We start from the raw sequence: 19,168 nt of genomic DNA, 5'->3' as shown, positions 1-19,168 counted from the left end.
AAGTCAAGGCAGGAGGATTCCTTGAGGCCAGGAGTCCAAGACCCACCTGGGTAATGTAGCAAGACCCCCAACTCCACAAAAAATTTTTAAAAATTAGCCAGATGTGGTAGGGTACACCTGTAGCTCTCGTTACTTGGAAGGCTAAGGCAGGAGGATAGCTTGAGCCCAGCAGTTCAAGGCTGCAGTGAGCTATGATTGTGTCACTGCGCTCTAGACTGGACAACAGAGCAAGACCCTGTCTCACAAAATATATAAATAAATAAAAATAAACACACTAGAATAGCCAGGAAAACACTAAAAGGGAAAAGCTACAAGGGGGACTAGCCCTAGAAGACACTAAAACATCCTATGAAACTTCTTTAATTAAAACATTGTAGTATTTTGTCCTGAGTACAGGAAACTGGAAAAAAATTTAAAGAAAACCAAACAGTATAGTACAAGTGCATGAATAGACAAACAGACCAATAGAATAGAATAGAAAGTCCAGAAATAGACCTAAATGTATACAGAAATTAGTGTATGATAAAGGTGGCATCTCAAATCACTGGACCTAAGATGGAGATTTTAATAAATGCTGCATATTGGTCCCTACCACACATCACACATAAGAAGGAATCAAGGATATAAATGTAAAAAATGAAACCATACAAGTACTAGAAGAAAATCTCAATATAAGGAAAGACTTTATAACTATGACTCAAAGCCCAGATGCAATAGTTGAAAAGATTAGTAAAACTATCAACATAAATATTTTTATTATGTTGCAAAATCATCACAAATAAAGCCAAAATACAACTGACAAGCCAGAAGATATTTATAATACATATCATAGATAAAAAGCCATTACTCTTAATATATAAAAAAACTCTTAAAATTAGAGGGAATAAACAGTCCAAAAATCTGAGAGAGAGAAAAATGGGCAAAAGACATACATAAGTCACCAAAAGATACAAAAATTGGCCTCAATCATATGAAAAGATGGAAAAGATATTCAAGCTCACCTATAATAAGATAGAATTAAAGCTACACCGAGATACCATTTCTTATTTACTTAACTTCCAGACTGGCAAAAAATGAAAGAATATTATAACACGCTCTTGGCCAAGCTGTGGGGAAACAGGCACTCTCATGCATTGATGGTGGGCATGCAAAATAGTACAACCCTTCTGGAAGAAAATTTGGCAATACCTAACAAAATTACATATGTACTTACCTTTTGATCTAGCAATCCCACTTCTAAGAATTTATCCAAAAGCTACACCTTCATAAATATGAACATACAAATGCCCAAATGCATGGCAACATTGTTTGTAATTGCAAAATACTGGAAATGACTTCGATGCCCATATATTGGAGAATGGTTGAATAAACTATGATATGTCCACACAATGGATTACCATGCAGTTGTAAAAAGGAATAAAGGAAATCTCAATGACCCGATGTGGATTGATTTCCAGAATATACTGTAAGCGAAAAAGGAAAGTGCAAAAGAATATCTGTGGTGTGCTACCCCTCATGTAAGAAAGAGAGAGCATAGAAAATATACATGGTGTCTGAAATATACATGTCTGCTCATTTGTGCAGTAAGAAATACAGACTGGAGAAACTAGAAACTAGTTATATTGATGACCTATGAGCATGTGGTAGGAACAGGGGGGAAAAGATGGGGGATGTGGATAGGATAGAATGAATTGGGTGGAGAATGACAGATTTCTGAGCATACCTTTTTGAGTAATATATATTTTGCGTAGTACATATACAGTCATGCGCCACATAACAACACTTCAGTCAACAAGGAACCACATACATCATGGTGGTCCCATAAGATTGTAATGGAACTGAAAAATTCCTGTTGCCTAGCGATGTAGCCATGCTGATGTCATCGTGGAAGGCATTACTCATGTGTTTGTGGTGATGCTGGTGTAAACAAACCTACTGCACCACCAGTCACATAAAAGTATAGCACATATAAATATGTACAGTATATAATACTTGATAATAAACAAATATGCTACTGTTTTATGTATTTACTATATTACACTTTGTAATGGTTATTTTAGTGTTCTCCTTCTACTTACACACAAAAAGTTAACTGCAAAACAGCCCCTAGCAGGTCTTTCACCAGGTATTCCAGAAGAAGGCATTGTTACCACAGGAGATGACAGCTCCACAGGTGTTACTGCTCCTGAAGACCATCCAGTGTGACAAGATTTGGAGATGGAAAATGAAATATTGATGATCTTGACCCTGTGTAGACCTAGGCTAATGTGTATGTGTATGTCTTAGTTTTTAACAAAAAAGTTTAAAAGGTAAAAACAATAATAGAGACCGGGCGTGGTGGCTCACACCTGTAATCCTAGCACTCTAGGAGGTTGAGGCAGGCAGATTGCTTGAGGTCAGGAGTTCGAGACGAGCCTGAGCAAGAGTGAGATCCAGTCTCTACTAAAAGTAGAAAGAGTTAGCCGGGCATGGTGTTGTGCACCTGTAGTCCCAGCTACTCGGGAGGCTGAGGCAGAAGGATCACCTGAACCCAGGAGTTTGAGGTTGCAGTGAGCTATGATGATGCCACTGCACTCTAGCCAGGGCAACAGAGCGAGACTCTGTCTCAAAAATTAAATTAAATTTAATTTAATTTAAAAAATAAAATAAAATATTTTAAACAGAAAAAATCTTATAGAGAAAGAATATAAAGAAAAACTTTTTCTATAGCTATACAATGTGTTTGTGTTTTAAGCTGTTATAAAAGAGTACAAAAGTTTTTTTAAAAAAAAGTTTATAAAGTAAAAAAGGTACAATAAGCTGAGGCTAATTTATTATTGAAGAAACAAAAAGATTTTTAAAATAAATTCAGTGTAGCCTAAGTGTGTATGAGGTGTGTACGAGAGTACAGGAATGTCCTAGGCCTTCACATTCACTCGCCACTCACTCACTGACTCACTGAGAGCAACTTCCAGTCCTGCAAGCTCCATGGTAAGTGCCCTATACAACCGCACTGTTTTTTATTTTCTATTGTATTTTGACTGTATCTTTGCTATGTTTAGATATGTTTAGATATACAAATACCATGTGTCACAATTGCCTACAGTATTCAGTACAGTAACATGCTGTACAGGTGTGTAGCCTAGGAGCCATGGGCTATACTACCTAGCCCGGGTGCGTGGTAGACTGCACCATCTAGGTTTGTGTAAATATACTCTGCTATGTTCAGACCACAATGAAATCACCAAAACAATGCATTTCTCAGAACATATTCCCATCGTTAAGTGACACAACTGTATATATTCAGATGTTCCTCTACTTATGCCCTAATAAAGGCATCGTAAGTCGAAAATATCATAAGTCGAAAATGCATTTAATACACCTAACCTACCGAATGTCACGGCTTAGTCTAGCCTGCCTTAAACATGCCCAGAACTCTTATGTTAGCCTACAGTCAGGCAAAATCATGTAACACACAGTGTTCAATAGCTCATGTAATTTATGGAATAGTGTACTGAAAATGAAAAACAGAATGCTTGCACGGGTACTCAAAGTACAGTTTCTACCGAATGCATATGGCTTTCAAGTCATTGTAAAGTTGAAAATGGTCAAGTTGAACCATTGTGAGTTGGGAACCGTCTATATATATATTAATGTTTTCCAGATATGTCTGCTCTAAGAGCCTTGAAGCAAGAATTTCCCAGTAGAAATGAACACATCTAATGCCCAGATCTTGGCTTCTAAATATGACTTCTCACTAAAAGAAACCTCCTTGGAGAAACAGCTGATTTCAGGCTTGGGTTTGGGAAAGGACAAGGTGAGCCTGAACTTCTTGCTGTGCCAGAAAGTAAGGATATGCTCAAAGAATGATGGAAACATGCCAAAAGGACATAGGAATTGGAGTGAAAAGACTCCCACTGCCAAATCTGGGACAATTTGATCATCAAAATAAAAAATAGTAGCAATGCACTATAACCCTTTGAATAAAATAAAAATCCACGGCTCCATATTGATAATGAGGGCTCTGGAGATGAACAAGAGATTGTTGGGGCCCCAACAAGTCCATAGTGCAGTGGGCACAACAGCCCCAGACAGATGAGGCCCAAGGGAGCTCCACCCCCACAGCACTACTCACAGGGGCCCTTTGCGCATCCGGGGCGTACTCATGGCCCACTGCTTGATCCTGCTTAGGCTCTGCTCGTTGATGACGCGCTGGCCCTCAGAGGGCATGCAGTCCACGTATAGGTTGTACAGCAGCAGCGCCTCTGTGTTCTTGCGCAGGGCATTGGCCTGGACCACGCGCTGTGTGAACACGCGAGGGTCCTCAGCGAGGAAGAGAAGCTGGATCCGCGGCACCCAGTACTGACAGATCTGAAGAGGTGGCCTTCCTGGGGGCCAGGTGGGGGGAAAGGGGATATGCAGTCAGGCTGTCTGGCTGGAGCACTGGGTTCTGGCTGACCGCGCCATGGAAGCACGGAGGCCCTGAGCAAGTTGTTTCCCTTCTCTGACCCCCTGTTGCATCTGTGAAATGGGTATGACAACCCTCCCTGCCCTGCCCACCTCACAGGGTATCACGGATGGATGTGAAAGTGCTTTGTAAACTGTAAAGCACTGTGTTTAGACAAGGAGTTACACAGGGGTGGCCATTCGAGTGCCCATTCCTCAACGCCACACCCAGGGCAGACATCACTAATCAATGGGCCTCGGGCTCCTTTTCAACATCATGGTAAAACAGCACTGCCAGTTGCTCAGAGATGACATGTCACAGAATGGCCATTTGCCCTTCCTGGGGTCTCTGAGTAATGGGTCCCCTGGTTCTTACTGATCAGGGGCCAGCCAGCCACAGGACAAACACAGTGAGGTAGAATTCAGACCTGAGCCGGCAGTGCCCTAGGCAGGGGTTGGCCTCAGTCACAGTCTGGGCCAGGCCTGAGTGGGGGGTCTGCTTGGGGCAGAGGCAAGAACTTGTACCTTCAGCGGTGACCCCTCCGTTCAGGATGGGGTTCCCCATCTCATCTCGCACCAGGCCTTTCTCGTCTGTCTTGTGCACCAGGTATAGCTTCTTCTCCTCATCGTAGTCCAGGACACCAACCTCGCACCATTTGTAATCCAGCTTCTGACTCTTGGGGTCCTCTGAAACAGGAGGGGAACCCCTACCAATGCTCCCTGCCACAGGGCAGGTGGGGGTTTCTGAGTGCAAGCAGCAGGTAGTGAGAATGGGTCTCAGAGTGAGAATGGGCCACTGGTCTGGCCTCTCCCCCACCAGGCTGATGCCCTCTGGCTCCAGCAGAGCCAGGGCCCTGTTTCCTGCCAGCTGAGCTGGTCTCTGAGGAAGCCCCAGCTGCAGGAGCCAGAAAGACCAGGCTTCTCTACACCAGTGCTCTGCATGACCCCCATGGGGCAGAGAGACAGGCCGATGGGGCTGGGACAGGAGGCACAAAAGCCCCAAGCAAATGGAAGACCTGTTGATAACCCAGTTGTAAAGGTCATTATGGATAAGTGACCTTTCAAGGTGACCAAGGCCAGGGTGAAGCCCTCCCCATAGGCTGTCCCTGGCCATTTAGTCCCTGGGTCCCTCGTATCAGAACAGGGCAGGGCAGGGCGGGACAGGGTAGGAGATCATTGCCCTGCAATGGGCTCAAAGTGGGCCTCAGGTCTGTTTGGTGAGGATGGGCCTCCCCTGACTCCTGGGCTGAAAGCCTGTACCCACTCTCCAGCTCATCTCCTGTGGCCGCCCCCTCACTCATTTCTCTCTAGCCACACTGGATGTCTACCTATTCCTGTGACATTCCCCCGTGCTCCTGCGTCAGGGCTTTTGCATTGGCTGTGCCCTCTGCCTGGAACACTCTTGGCTAAGGTCACCTCACTGCTGGTTTGTTCCCTGCTCAAGTGGCTTCTCCTTAGAGAGGCATCTCTGCCTAATACTCACCCTCTGACCTGTTACCCTGTTTTGTCCCTCACAGTGCGTAAAGTCATGCTACGTATGCATCATCTCCTGGGTCACACTCAGCCTCTTCACACTAGTGTCAGCTCCCTAAGGGCAGAAGCAACTCTGTCCCATTTCGGTCACAGCTTTGTCCCTAGGACTGGCATGGAAATTGGTACATAGCAGATGCTCAATCAACCTTTGGAGAAAGAAGATGCACACACAGTGCCCAGCAGAGGAGGCCTCAGTACACAGTTGCTTCAAACAAATCGCTGGGCTCTACAGACCGGCTTGTGGAAGCAAGGGCTGCAATTCCAAGGAAATGCTCCCCACCGGTTGACACCAGCGAGCTGCATAAAGTAGGTTGCTGACGAATACCTTACCTATTCTGGTTCTGTTTTGCTTTTCCCTTCCCTACCTAGTAAGTTTCCTTCTTGAAAATGCTGGCCTTGTCTTGGCTCAGCTTAGATGAAAAAATGTCATGGAAGTCCCCAGAGGCATGGCATACAAGAGGTCGCCAGCAGACTGCTCCCTGCTCATCCCTCTGCCCACCAGTGCCACCACCCAAGGCCAGGGCCACGTGAAAGGGGGCAAGCAGAGCACCTCAGGGGAGGCTGGCACTTGGAGCACTTAAGGTTAACACGGCCCCAAACCTGGTTTCATCACCAGGAATTGGAGATCTGGGAACAACTGAGTTAAATTATTTTTGTAATTAAGTCCAAAGTAAAGGGAACATTCTGGGCTTCTTGTCTAGTTCATAGAAATTGAGTCCAGCATTAACATATTTTTAAAATGAAACATAAATTTTTATCCTGCTGAATGGACTCACTGCGCAGTCTTAAAACCAGTCACTGCTCTCACAACCCTGCCTCCCACCTGGGGGCTGGCCCACTGGACCCACTCCCACTCCCCAGCACATTGTCCCCTTAGTAGGCAGGCAGCAGGGCAGCCTTCAGCCCTGCACAGGGGAGCAGCCACCTCCAATCTCCAAACTGAGGAGCCAGACCTTCCTACGATACCTGCACAGAGAGCCGGATGCGTGGGCTAAGACGGCAGCCACGGATGCTCCCCTGGCACTGTTTCTGACAGCAGGAACAGTGGGGAGAGCCTCCACAGCCACCAGGGCAGGCCTGAGGCCAAAGGAGGAGCCAGGGGCACTGTGCGGGCAGATACAGGGGAGGCCGAGACAAGGCAAGTCTGTGTGGCATCGCACGGGCGTGTGGGGGTGGTGTGTGACAGCGGTGGTAGACCGGCGACAGGAGGTATGTGAGCATGTTTGTGGTGAAATGTGCAGTGAGTAAGACTGTGTGTGGGGATGGTGTGTGAGTGTGACAGTGAGTGTGATCGCAAATGCGTGTGACAGTGTGACAGAGGGTGTTGTCTACACAGGTGTCAAAGCTGAGGCCAGAGTTGCAGCTGGGGCAATGGCCACTCTGGGTGACGGGGTAGAACGGCTAGAATTCTGCTTCTAATGCACATTTGAACGTTTTCAATGACCACGTATATTTTTTATTACCAATAAATCAAATATTTTTAACACTACACACCATCCAGCCATCCCTTTCCCGGCTCTCCTGACAGTGTCACCCCTCATCCTTGCATGTCCTGCCTCCGTGTGGCTCCTTGACCTGTATCCCAGCTGGGAGGCCTCGAAAGGCCCCTCACCCCCCTTGGCTGCCAGGTCCCAGAGGAGCCCGGGAGTCCATGGCGGGAAACAAGACGGTGCCCCCGCTGGGCTGGCCCTGCTCACCATGCCCCAGGAAGTCATCTGTGGGCAAGAGGGCTTTTCCAGGAACAGGTCTCCTGTCCAGAGACCCTGGCTCCAGGCCCAGGTTGATCCACTCTCTGGGAGTCCGACAGTCAAACTCCTCATTGTCAAACGCCTGGAAGAAAGCACGCACACACTGGGAGGATGCGGCTCCCATAGCAGGGCCTGGGTGGCTCGGGCATGCCAGAGGATGGGGTGCCCAAGGAGCCTCCTCCCCAGATGAGCCTGGGGGCTGGGGCTGAGCTCCTCCTCTGCTGCTGCCTGAGGCACGCAGGGTCAGGCTGGGTGAAAGCCTGGATCCCCATCCAGCCGAGGCCCCCCAAGGCTTGGGCAGAGCAGTGTCTGGGCACTCGCGGCAGGAGGTGGGCTCTCTCTCCACTTGCCCACAGCCATCCAGCCCAGGCCGGAGGGAAGGTGGAGCGTCCCACCCTGACTCCAAATGCTGGAGATTCAGGACTATTGGGAGGCAACCCTTCGTAGGGTGGCGCGCAGCTAGATTCAGCTTCACCTCCTCACAGCCACCACCAGGTGAGGGACACTCAGGGCCACAGGGAGGGGAGGGGGATGAAAGCCAGAGCCAGGCCATGCTCCCTCTTTCTCCTCCCTGGACTCAGTTTCCCCATCTATACCCCAAGGAGGTGGCACTAATGCCCTCCTCCATCCCTGGTCTCCCCATTTCAGTGTGCCAGGTGCAGTTCCCCACCCCAGGTGGCCTGCTCAGGGAGTCCTGTGCACTACTCAGGTGCCCGTGGGTGGGCTGGAGGCAGAAGCCAGACGTACGGGCTGCCCCAGCTCCCAGGAAAGCAACAACAAATCAGCATCCCCGGGGTCTTGGAGTCCCTCCTGCTCCAGCTTGGGATGCTCGAGGTGCCTGGTTGGGTTCCCATGATTGAGTGCCCTGTTTGACAAGGGAGTGCTTGTGATAGGCGTGGGGGTCCCCTTTTGGGCCTGACTCCTGAGCCTCAGCTGGGGTCTGCACTCCACACCCTCCATCGACCATCGCGGGAGCTGGCTCACCTTCAGCGGGAGATATATGGGGAAGAGCGGGTCATGGCCCTGTTCGATGGTGTGGGGGTGTTGGAGGTCTGGGTGCCTGGGCATGAGCTTGTTGGAGTCGATGCCCTCGCTGGACAGCAACTGCTCGATGTCCAGGCTCAGGTACTGTTGCTTCCTCCTGGCCAAGGGTACGGAGGGGACCTCAGGGCGGCTCATGCCAGGTGGCTCCATGGGTTTCAGCAAGGGCCCACAGGGTTGTGGTGGTAGGGGTGTGGCCCAGGAAGTGATGTGGTGGCTGGGGCTGGTGTCCCGGGCTCCAGCTTCCCTTCTGTCTTGTCCAGCAGTCCCATTTCATTGACCTAAATGCCACCTTCCCTGCTTTCCAGCTTTCCAGTGAGGAAAACAATTTGCCCGTTAAGAGACCAAAGAGCTAGAAGATTTTGTCTAAACACTTGTGCACAGACTCTGCCATGGGGATTGTCACCTAGTGACCTGCAGTCCCTCACGCCCTGAGTCGGGCAGATGCCTGCCAGAGGACAGTGTCTCCCCACAGCCCACCCAGCCGTACCTCTCAATCTCAATCTTGCGGGGGCGCTGGCCCGGCAGCACCTGGAAGGGCACCTGCACCTTGGGCTCATAGGCCTGCAGAGGAAAGTCGGTCTGGGAGAGCAGTCGGGTGCTGGGCCCGATGCGCTGCTGCTCAGTGAGCACCTCGAAGTCCTTGGGAACCTCGAAGCTTGTAACTACGGGTAGAGGCAGAGGCAGGGGTTTCAGGGCTTGAGCTAGAACCCAACAACCCCCTCCCCAGCAAAATGAATCACCAACCAGGCGTGATGCTTTGGGGCGTGGGAAGCTCAGCGCTTGCCTGTGGCCGGGCAGTGGTGGGGAAAAGACAGATATGGCACCCAGTACCCAAGGGGGTGTGAGCCTGGAGGGGTGAGGGCCAGAAGGTCTGTTCTGGCCCTGCTGCCCCCATCCAGAATGAGCGTGCTTAGCTATTCCCATGTCCTCAGCACCAGGGGACATTGCTCAAGCCAGGTGCTGAGTTAAACCACAGGTGAGTGTTACAACTGGACAAGAAGACAAAAATGGGATGATTCCTCCCACTCCTACCCAAGAGGGTCCGCCAGCATCTTGGAGTCTGATATTCACTCTCTGGGGCCATTTCCAGGTTCAAGGCATCCTGGATACCATAGGATCCCTGGCCCTGCAGGACCCTCAAGTCACAAAATGCTGTCCCTACTTAGACGACCAGGGCAGACAGATGCTTCTGTTCCAGGTCTGGGGAGGGGAATTGGTGGGGAGGGACCCACTGATAGGGTGACCAACCACCCCAGCTTCCCTAGGACATAGGGTGCTGAGTGGAAAAGAAAGTCCCAGACAAACCAAGACCATATAGGTGAGGAGGGGGTGCAGGCACAGGCTTCAGAAGGAGAGGGGGAGAGGGGTACATTTCCCAGGGGCTGGGTGGGCTCTGGACAGCCCAGTGATGGCCCCATCTACTCTCCTAGTAGAAAAAAGGTCCAGAGAGTTCCAAGGACCCTGGGAGGCCCTGGAGACGCCCCCCTTGGGTCTCACTACCTCTATGGTGTCAAGAGGTGGTCACACTGCATGAGGGCTCCCTGTGGGCATGTTATCTGGGGCCCACAGTGCCTCTGGAGGCTGGGTCTGGGCTGATGTGCAGGGCTCGGTGGAAGCCTCTCACACTCAGCAGGAGTCTGCTCTCTCACCAGGGCTGTTCGGTGGTCCAAGAACCCCACAGCACCAAAAAGGCCCAGCCACAAAGACAGTTTTCAGACCCCTAAGCACCAGCTCTTGAGCCTGTGGGTCTGCGACCCATTCCACCCCCAGACCTCTCAGGGGCCAAGAAGGAGCCAGGGCCAAGAGAGCCACTGCAGGCCTCTAGCCCCTGTTGTGCCCATGGGCCCAGGCAGGCTTCCCCAGCCCTCCATTAGCCCTTGGACAGCAGAGTGGACGTCTACCACTGGCTGTCAGGACCCTGACTGTCATCTCCCTGTGGCCTTTGGGGGCTGCTTTTCCTCGTGTGGGTGGCGCCACTAACGGATGGTAGGAGCACTGTTCTCAGTACCCCACAACCCTGGGATCTGTGGTTTGTAACCATTTGCTGGGTCACAGATACTTGTGAAACTGTTGAAAACAGTAGGCCAGATGCTCAGATAGCTAACTGCACAAATGCACGTATGTGCAATGTTTCCTGTGCCAGCTTAGGGGGTTCACAGACCCTGTAAGACCTGTGGGCTTCAAGAGGACTAATCTTGGCAGTGGCAACAGGAGCCAGGCCTTTCCTGAGGGTGGAGAGGAGGGCAGACAGCCAGGACCACAGGGCATCTGGGCCTGAGGGAGGGGGAGCAGGCAGCCCAGACAGTCCTGGCCTCCTCTGCGCAAAGTTCCAGGGGCGGCAGAAAAGACACACATAATACCCCTGTGACCCCAGCCAGGCAGAGAGAACTGTGACCCTGGCCCCCAGCAGCCCCAGCCCAGCCCAGTGTCATTGTCACAGCTCCACTAGGAGTAATGATGCCACCGCAGTAGCTGGGGTTCACTGGGCACTCACCGCGAGCCAAGCTCTCATGAAACACCTCGTTTATCAGCCTCCATTTACAGCTGAGGAAACTGGCTCATCCAGGAAGAGATCATCTCCCAGAGGCCAAGCGCCCTGTTTCTAAATGCCCACCAGGACCTACCCACGCGGTCCTACTGAGCACTGACCTTTTGCAGTAAACTTGTCGAGGTCAGCCTGCCACAGGAAGTTCTGGTTCATGCAAGGGCCATGGCACACGTTCTGAAACCAAACCCCAGAGCCCGAGCGTGTGTAAACATCCCAGGGACAATCAGAACGTGGGAGGGACCCAAGGACAGGGGCCTCTCCTAAGGCCCCCCCAGGGAGCACCCTGGGAGCACTGGGGGAGGGGGCAAGAACCAGTGAGTATGCACAATTCCTTGTTCAAAGACCACAATGGGTGACAAGCTGTGGCCACCTGGGATACCCCTGGCCCCGCCCCACTCTGAGAATACTCCCAGCATGTGTCTAGAGGCTGAGCCACAAAGCAGGTGCTGCAAGGCCAGCAGGTATCTCTTCAAGTACCTCCTCTCCCAAGGGCCACTCTGTCACCACCAGTGTAGTGGTCTCTCTTGGCTCCTTCCCTGCTAAAACCTTCTTAAGGCTGCCTGAGACCTATGGGGTTCTTTGAATTCTCTCCTAATCATTCCTTCCCAACTTGCCCCTGCCCCCAGCCTCATGCCTTGATCTCTCCCCTCACATTCTACCCTCCTTCACATGGGCCATGCCGTCTCTAAGGGGCTCTAGGTCTTTGTACCGTCTGTTCCTCTTGCCTGGGACATACTCCCAGGCCCCTCACTCACCCAGCAAATGCAGACCCATCTCTTAGATCTCAGCAGTATGCCATCCACGGATCCCTCCCAATCAGAGCTGGGGAGGGGAGCTTTGCCACCAAAGCCATTGTCCCATGACAATGGAGACACGGATGTCTCATCCCCACTGTGTCTCCAGGGCTCAGTTCAGGGCCTGGCACACAGCAGGGACTCAGTAATGATGGATGGATAGATGGATGGATGGATGGGGAGGTAGGCGATTGGGGGGTGGATGGATGGAAAAATTGACAGACAGAAGGGTGGACTCATGGCCAAATGAACAGAGGCACTGATGGAGAGAAGAATGAAAGGACGGGTGAATGGAACCCACAGAGAGGGCCCAGGCTTGGCAGGGGATGGCTGCCATACTCACCCCAAGTTGATCCAAGGTTCCAGGGCTGAGGATGTCAGAGTAGAACCCACGCTGCTTCATCAGTGGGTACTTCTTATCAGTGCCTGACAGGGGCAACTTCTGGGGCTGCCCCAAGTCTGAGAGTGTGGGTGGGTCCAGGGGCAGGGGTAAAGGTTGGGGCTTGGGGTCAGAGCCTGGAGGAGGATTCCCCAGCCCATAATCTGATCCCAGAGGACCCGTCCCCCGGTTACAGTCTAGGCTCTTAGAAATCCCCCCACGACTGCACTGTTGGTCCGCAGGGGCACTGCTGCACTCTGGGCCCTGCGGGGCCCTTCCTCGCTTGCAGCCTTCTCTGCCAGGCTGCTCCATGCTGCTTCTCAGGAAGCGTCCCAGCCAGAGCTCCTGGGAGAAGATATCCATGTCACTCAGCCCTTGCCAGCCTCTGTCTCAGCCCCCAGAGACACCATGGTACCTGGATGTCTATACTGTCTCCCTGCAACAAGCCCCAGCCCGTGACCCACAACAGAAGGGAGGTGGGAGGGCAGGAGTGGTTTCCTCCTAACAGGACAGATATGCAGTGCCACCAGCATCCCACCAGGAGACAGTGGGGCCTGCCCTGCAAGCTGCATGAGAGAAATGAGCCCCACAGAGTTAAAAGGCTGAGTGAGGGGAAGCTCTGCAGATGCCCCCCACTCAAGTGCATCCTGCTGCACATGCCCATCCCTCGCCCTCATTTTAGAGAGCAAGGCCTGGCTTCTCAGCAGGGGCATACAGGGAGGCAGGCCCAGAGCTTGCTCACTCAGTGAAATTCCCTAAAATGACTTTCAACCAGAGACAACCCTGCTGGACTGCCCTGCCTCTCCCTAGTGTGGAGCACGTGGCCTCCCTGCCACCTGTGAGCACTGGGCGATGCCCTGCCTCCCTCATGTTGCCCACTTTACCTTCCACCATATCCCAGGAGCCAAAGGACACAATGGCTTCCATAGCAGGACCCCAAACCCTGACCCTCTGTTGGCCCACAGATCCCCCTACCAGCAACAAAATGGCATTCACCCACCCTGGCTCTTGGGGTCAGCCAGCTCAGGAAACATACACCCTCCTGTTTTTGCAAAGGGTTGCATGCACATCGACCACCTCAAGGATGAGGGTTTGCAGTTTGTTTATTGGGGGATGAGCAAGCCCTTGCCAAGCCACTGTTGCTTCTGGCTACTTCCAAATGCATCACCAAAGGAAAGCCTTGGGCAGAAGAACATCACAAGAAATCAGACAAGGGTGTGGGAAAGAAGAGGTTTTCACATAATGCTGGTGCAAAAAAATAAAAAATAAAAAGGAAATCTACAATTATCTCAATAAAATTTTCAATTAAAAAAAAGAAAGTATCTTAACAAAAGGAAATAGAGGACTGGCCCAGGCAAGCCTCTCTTCCCCACACCTTCCCATCTCCCCACCCCTCTGCACACTGGGACAAGGCAGCCAGGAGCATGCAGTACAGGTCACTCTTTTCGCCTGGTGTTTTGTGGGACTGGCTGGTGAGGGCCCTCTGATGGATCACGCCAGGGGGCTCCTGCCTGCACTGAGCTGAGGAGGGGGGTGGGTGGACAGGGCTGCCTAGAGCAAAGCTACCCCGCAGTGCCAAGGCAGCCTGCAGGAGCTGAGCCCACTTCTAAGAAGGGGGTGGTGAGTTGGCAGGCCACTTGAGGGATGGAGAAGGGCAGATGGGGCTCTGGCAGGAAGCCTAAGATGCCCAGCCCAAAAGCTGACCTGCCTCTAGCTAGTCAGTCCTGCCAGGCCGCCCCCACCAGAACTCTGCTTCCTGAATGCACTCTCTGGGGGCCAGCTGCCTCTCAGGGCAGGTGCTGGAGAAAGTGCCAAGTCTGGCCCACCTGTCTGACAGTCACCAGCCCTTCCCAGAGCACGCTAAAGACCAGAGGACCCCCAGGGCTCAGCCCCACCATGCTTCAAACCCACAGATATGTTTCGTTTTTTGAACAAAATCACCAAACAGAGCAGGGCTTGGAGAGGTGAGGGTCTCAGCTCCACAGAAGAGCTATTCTATTCTAGTCCCCGGTTTTCTCAGCTCTTAAATAGGCTTGAACATGCTTGGCCTGCTTTACTGGTGTGTTATAAGGAATTATAAGGACCTGTGGAGATAACAGATGTGCAAATGTCCAGGAAACTGCAGTGTTTCTGGGTGCACAAGGAGTCCGTTATGGGTGGATCTGCTGTCATGGTGAACTGTTTCCCTCTGAGCGAGTGGCAGCGGGGGAAGTGCATTGAGGTGTGTCCCAAGAAGGGAGGTGTGAGAGTGAACTGCAAACTCAGAACCCCGTTTTCCCTCCATCCCCTGGCCCTTCACAATGGCTCCCTTCCTGCTCCGCCCACACCCTGGGCATCTGTACATGGCCAGTGTGCACAGGAGCTGTAACAGACAGACAGACAGTAGGACCTCTGGCTCCTGTCACAGCCCCATGGTGACAGCAGCCTCTGCCTGAGAATGAGTGTGACTGGCAGAAGGGAGAAGGACATGGTCCCCAGCAAGAGGACTGCCACTGATCACTCTGGGCACTCCCCCTCATTTGTGTGAGGGAACTAGCCAATAAGATGGTAGGGGTGGCCCTGGTAGGCACAGTGTTGAGAATGGTGAATGTTATTAGGGGCTTAGGCCTATTTTATGCGTCATCTCATTTAAACTTCTGAGGTGGGAACTGAGACTATCCTCATGTCTCAGACATGAGAAAATGAAGCTCAGAGAGGTTAAGAGACCTGCCCTAAGTCACACAGCCAGCAAGAGGCACAGTTGAAATTTGAACACAAGTTCTTCTTTCTCCCCACTCAGGTCACCTGGGAGCCCTACTGACTTGCACTAGAGGAATCTTCAGGTTGGACTCACTGATGTTTAACCCCACTTGACTCAGCCACTCACCAAGTACTTAGCTGAATGGACACAGATGAATAGGGGTATTTGATCCTCAGAACAGGTAATACTATCATCACCAATCTACAAACAAGGAAACTAAAGCCCAGAGAGGTAAAGAAACTTAGAAAGGTCACACAACCAAGAACTGGAAGAAACAGAATGGAGACTGAGGTCTTCACCTCTGGCTGACCCAAAGGTCCATGTTCTGGTACCACAACAGTGGTTCTCAAACTGTGTACCATGGATCCCTGCGACTCTGCAAAGTAGGTGCCTGCAGAGAGGCCCCTAAGCAGGAGGACTTCTGAGCTACCCACCTCTGATCTGACAGGGACCCCGCACCTTTATCTGTTTCACGTCCCAGGGCTCTGTGTGAGCTCTCACTTGACAAATGGCTCTGTGAATTTTTTTTTTTTTTGAGACAGGGTTTCTGTCACCTAGCTGGAGCGCAGTGGTATCATCATAGCTCACTGCAACCTCAAACTCCTGGGCTCAACAGTCCTCCTGCCTCAGCGTTCTGACAGGCTGGGACTACAGGCATGTACTACCATGCCCAGCTAATTTTTATATTTTTTGTAGAGATGGGGTCTTGCTCTTGCTCAGGCTGGTCTCGAACTCCTGACCTCAAGCTATTCTCCCACATTGGCCTCCCAAAGTGCTAGAATTACAGGTGTGATCCACCAAGCCCAGTTGGCTCTGTGATTTTAAGGGATTTTGGAAGTCTCTGCTGTTGTCGAGGCTACCAGGCAAACAATAGTGTTGGTGGTTATTGATCCTCTACCCACTTTTTTTTTTTTTTTTTTTTTGAGACAGTGTCTCACTCCTTGGCCCAGGTTAGAGTGCCATGGTGTCATCATAGCTCACCACAACATCAAACTCCTGGGCTCAAGCCAGCCTCCTGCCTCAGCCTCCCGACTAGCTAGGACTACAGGCACGTGCCACCTTGCCTTGTTAATTTTTCTATTTTTTGTAAAGATGGTGGGGGTTGGGGGGGGGTCTTGCTCCTGCGCAGGCTGGTCTCAAACTCCTGACCGCAAGCAATCCTCCCACCTCAACTTCCCAAAGTGTTAGGCTTACAGGCATGAGCCATCGGCTGGACCCTCATCTACACTTTTGAAGAATTCACCTGATGCAGCCCCCTCATCTGTGTTCCCACAGTTGTCTGAGGCTTTTCCCTCCCATGAACAACTCCCTGTATTATGTGTGTACATCTGTTTTCCCGGTCAGCCAGGCAGGAATTTTCAAGTAACAGTGATCTCTGGAACTTGGCACCTAGCATGGGACTAGCACAGGCTTGGCACACAGGTGCCTAGAAAGTATCCGCCAAATGATTGTGTGGACAAATGAATGACTGAATGGGGTGAGTAGAGGAAGGAATGAAGTTCATCTCTGTAACAACTCTGCTAGGGATGGGGGAAGGGACTGGGTGGCTGATGAGGACCAGAATCTTCCCTGAATGGCCATCCACAGGAGGAGGAGGGCCACATGCTCAGCATGGGGGTGGGGCCCAAAAACTGGTCTGTTAAGTACAGGACTTAACGGCTAGGTTGTTTGGGTCGCCGCCCTTCTTTCCCACTGGCCGAGGCTCGCTCGGTCGGGCACCCGGATTCGTGCGCGACCTCCTCACTGTCCTCTCGCCCTCTGCGCCTTACCCAGTCCCCATGCCCGCGCTTGCCCCGAAATCCCTCTGCCTTACCTACTACCTACCGGCTCCGCCAAGCAGTGCGGGTCGGTCGGCCCGGTCTCTAGGGAGGGACGCTGGGCGCGTTGCTAAGGGGCGGGGCCCTCGGCACGGCGGCCGGGAGCTTCCGTCCGCCAACCGGTCGCAGCCGCACCCCTCCCCTCAACTCTTGTCTCGGGTCCTTCCGCCGGGACGCCTGGGCCTGCGGGGCTCCCAGCACCGAACGGGAGAGGAGGGCGGGATCAGGGGCGGCCAGGGAGTGTCAGCCCCCTAGGCTCTCAAATCCAGGCTACATTACCCATCTCCCCTCCCGGACCTTTCTAGAGTAACAGACAAAACAGCCAAATGCAATGAGAACTTTGATTGAATCCTGGTTAAAAAAAAAAAAAGCTGTGTAAATTATTTGCGGGGAATAATCGGGGAAATTTACGAATTGGAAGTTCGTATTTAAGCCACGGCTGGGGGACACATGGTCAGGGCACTGTGGAAAGGGTCGCTCGTGGTTCCCTGTGCTCGGCTCACAGCCACACCCACCCACTGAGTGGTATCTCCCTGGCCTCCGGCGCCGGCGCCGCCCTCTAATGCCCCCATCTGCTCCAGGGACCTGGCAGGGGTTCAGGTTTTGATCCTCCTACCCTGTCTTGAATATTGAATTATTGTTAATTTTCTTAGATGTGATAATGCCATTGTGGTTATCTAGAAGAGTATCCTTGTCTTAGTTGATGTGGCCTGAAGAGTTTCAGGAAAAATGTCAGAATGCCTGCTGTAATTTCCTTTCAAACTATTCAGCAAAAATTATATATAGATAGGTATAAACAGATGAAAAAGAGGAGATAAAGCAAAAGTGGTGCAATATTAACAATCAGGGAATCTGAAGGTCACAGACGTTCACTGTACCAGTATTTCAATTTTTCTGTAAGGGAAAGAGGTGAGCTACAAACCAAAAGAAAAGAAAAAAACCACCCAGCTCTCCCCAAGAACCCCCCCAGAGTCTTCTCAGAATTGGCTCCATTTTGTAGATGGGGAAACTGAGGCTCAGTGAGACAGGTTAGTGTTGGGGGAGGTAGTAGACTCTGATGCTCATTACACAAATGTCTAATTTTATTTGACATTTTAGTAGTGCTGGCTTGGTGCCAGGTCTGTGCTAGGCACTAAGTGTCCGGAACTGAACTGGACCCAGTCCCTACCATAAAATGTGTGTTGAGTGGGAGAACTGGAGAGAGTAGTAGGCTCCGAGGAACCTAGAGGCAGGTGTACACTGTGCCTGGAGACAGAGTTCCAGCCTTTGCATAGGCTTCTGCTTCCTCTGCCCAGAACGTCTCTCTCCACCAGTTCCTAATCCTGGCCAACTCCTATTCACCCTCCAAGCCCTAATGCTGGTGCAACCTTTCCTGAGCACAAACCATGGTTTTATTTGCTTTTCTTGTTGGCATTCACACAGTAGTTACTCAGTGACCACTGCAGGAGGAAGGAAGGAATGTAAGGGGGCTTGAAGGCAAGGGTGGCCACAGCTCTTCAAAGGGACAGGGCCCCCAAAGCCCTGTTTAGAGCAATCTGGCTCCTTGATGGGTCTGGGAATAAGCTGGGTACCCCACTTGGCTGTGGAGAGGCACCTGCTTCCCTGCCTTTGCCTGGCACTTCCCACACTGGGTACAGCTGTCCAAAAAGCTGCAGCATCCATCCGGGTTGCCACGGCAACATCAGCCCATGGTGGGACGTCAGGGACAAGAGGGGCAGAGTGCTAATCCTGGAAAGTTGCCAAGCAACACAGGGGGTTGGTGACATCACAGAGACCATGGCTACTGGACAGATGGATAGGCCAGAGCGGAAACAGTCCACTCTCAGGAGGCCTGGCTCACAGAGCCACTCACCCCATCCCATGCGATGGTCACTGCTGTTTCCCCAACTGAAGGGTGGGCTTGAGGGGTGGGGGCTGGGGGTGCTGCTTTTACCAGCAGCCCTGCCAGCTCCACTTCACCCCTCTTCAGGTGTGAGCTGTGGATGTGACCCTCTCTCCCTCCCTGGCAGGGGACCGTGGGTCAGTCTCTGCTCTCCTGGGTCTCATGTGCCACCCTCTAATGCCCCCATCTTATCCAATGGCTGGGCATGGGTTCAGGCTTTGGCCTTCCTGCCCTGCTCTGGAGGCTGCTATACCTACC

General features: G+C 51.7%; 1 protein-coding gene across 2 annotated transcripts in view; it reads right to left on the bottom strand.

The window, feature by feature from the left end:
• DNAH1 (dynein, axonemal, heavy chain 1) overlaps positions 1 to 18,602 on the bottom strand; it is a 96,223-nt gene extending 77,621 nt beyond the window's left edge. Inside the window, exons 1-8 of one of the 2 annotated variants that reach the window (XM_012665784.1) lie at positions 18,370 to 18,602; positions 12,436 to 12,816; positions 11,400 to 11,472; positions 9,238 to 9,412; positions 8,691 to 8,847; positions 7,656 to 7,788; positions 4,951 to 5,112; positions 4,115 to 4,367 (exon numbers count right to left, since the gene is read on the bottom strand). Coding sequence is in view for 1 of the 2 variants with exons in the window: in XM_012665777.1 (XP_012521231.1) it covers positions 4,115 to 4,367; positions 4,951 to 5,112; positions 7,656 to 7,788; positions 8,691 to 8,847; positions 9,238 to 9,412; positions 11,400 to 11,472; positions 12,436 to 12,783 (1,301 nt within the window). In the remaining variant the exon portion in view is untranslated. Of the gene's footprint in view, positions 1 to 4,114; positions 4,368 to 4,950; positions 5,113 to 7,655; positions 7,789 to 8,690; positions 8,848 to 9,237; positions 9,413 to 11,399; positions 11,473 to 12,435; positions 12,817 to 18,369 lie in introns of those variants that run through there. The other variant, XM_012665777.1, reaches the window with a different exon arrangement.
• Positions 18,603 to 19,168: the final 566 nt, after the last annotated feature.

The sequence above is a fragment of the Propithecus coquereli genome, unplaced genomic scaffold (assembly GCF_000956105.1).
Source record: "Propithecus coquereli isolate 6110/MARCELLA unplaced genomic scaffold, Pcoq_1.0 Scaffold1, whole genome shotgun sequence".
NCBI classification, from domain to species: Eukaryota; Metazoa; Chordata; class Mammalia; order Primates; family Indriidae; genus Propithecus; species Propithecus coquereli.
This window is presented reverse-complemented; position numbering and strand designations above follow the sequence as displayed.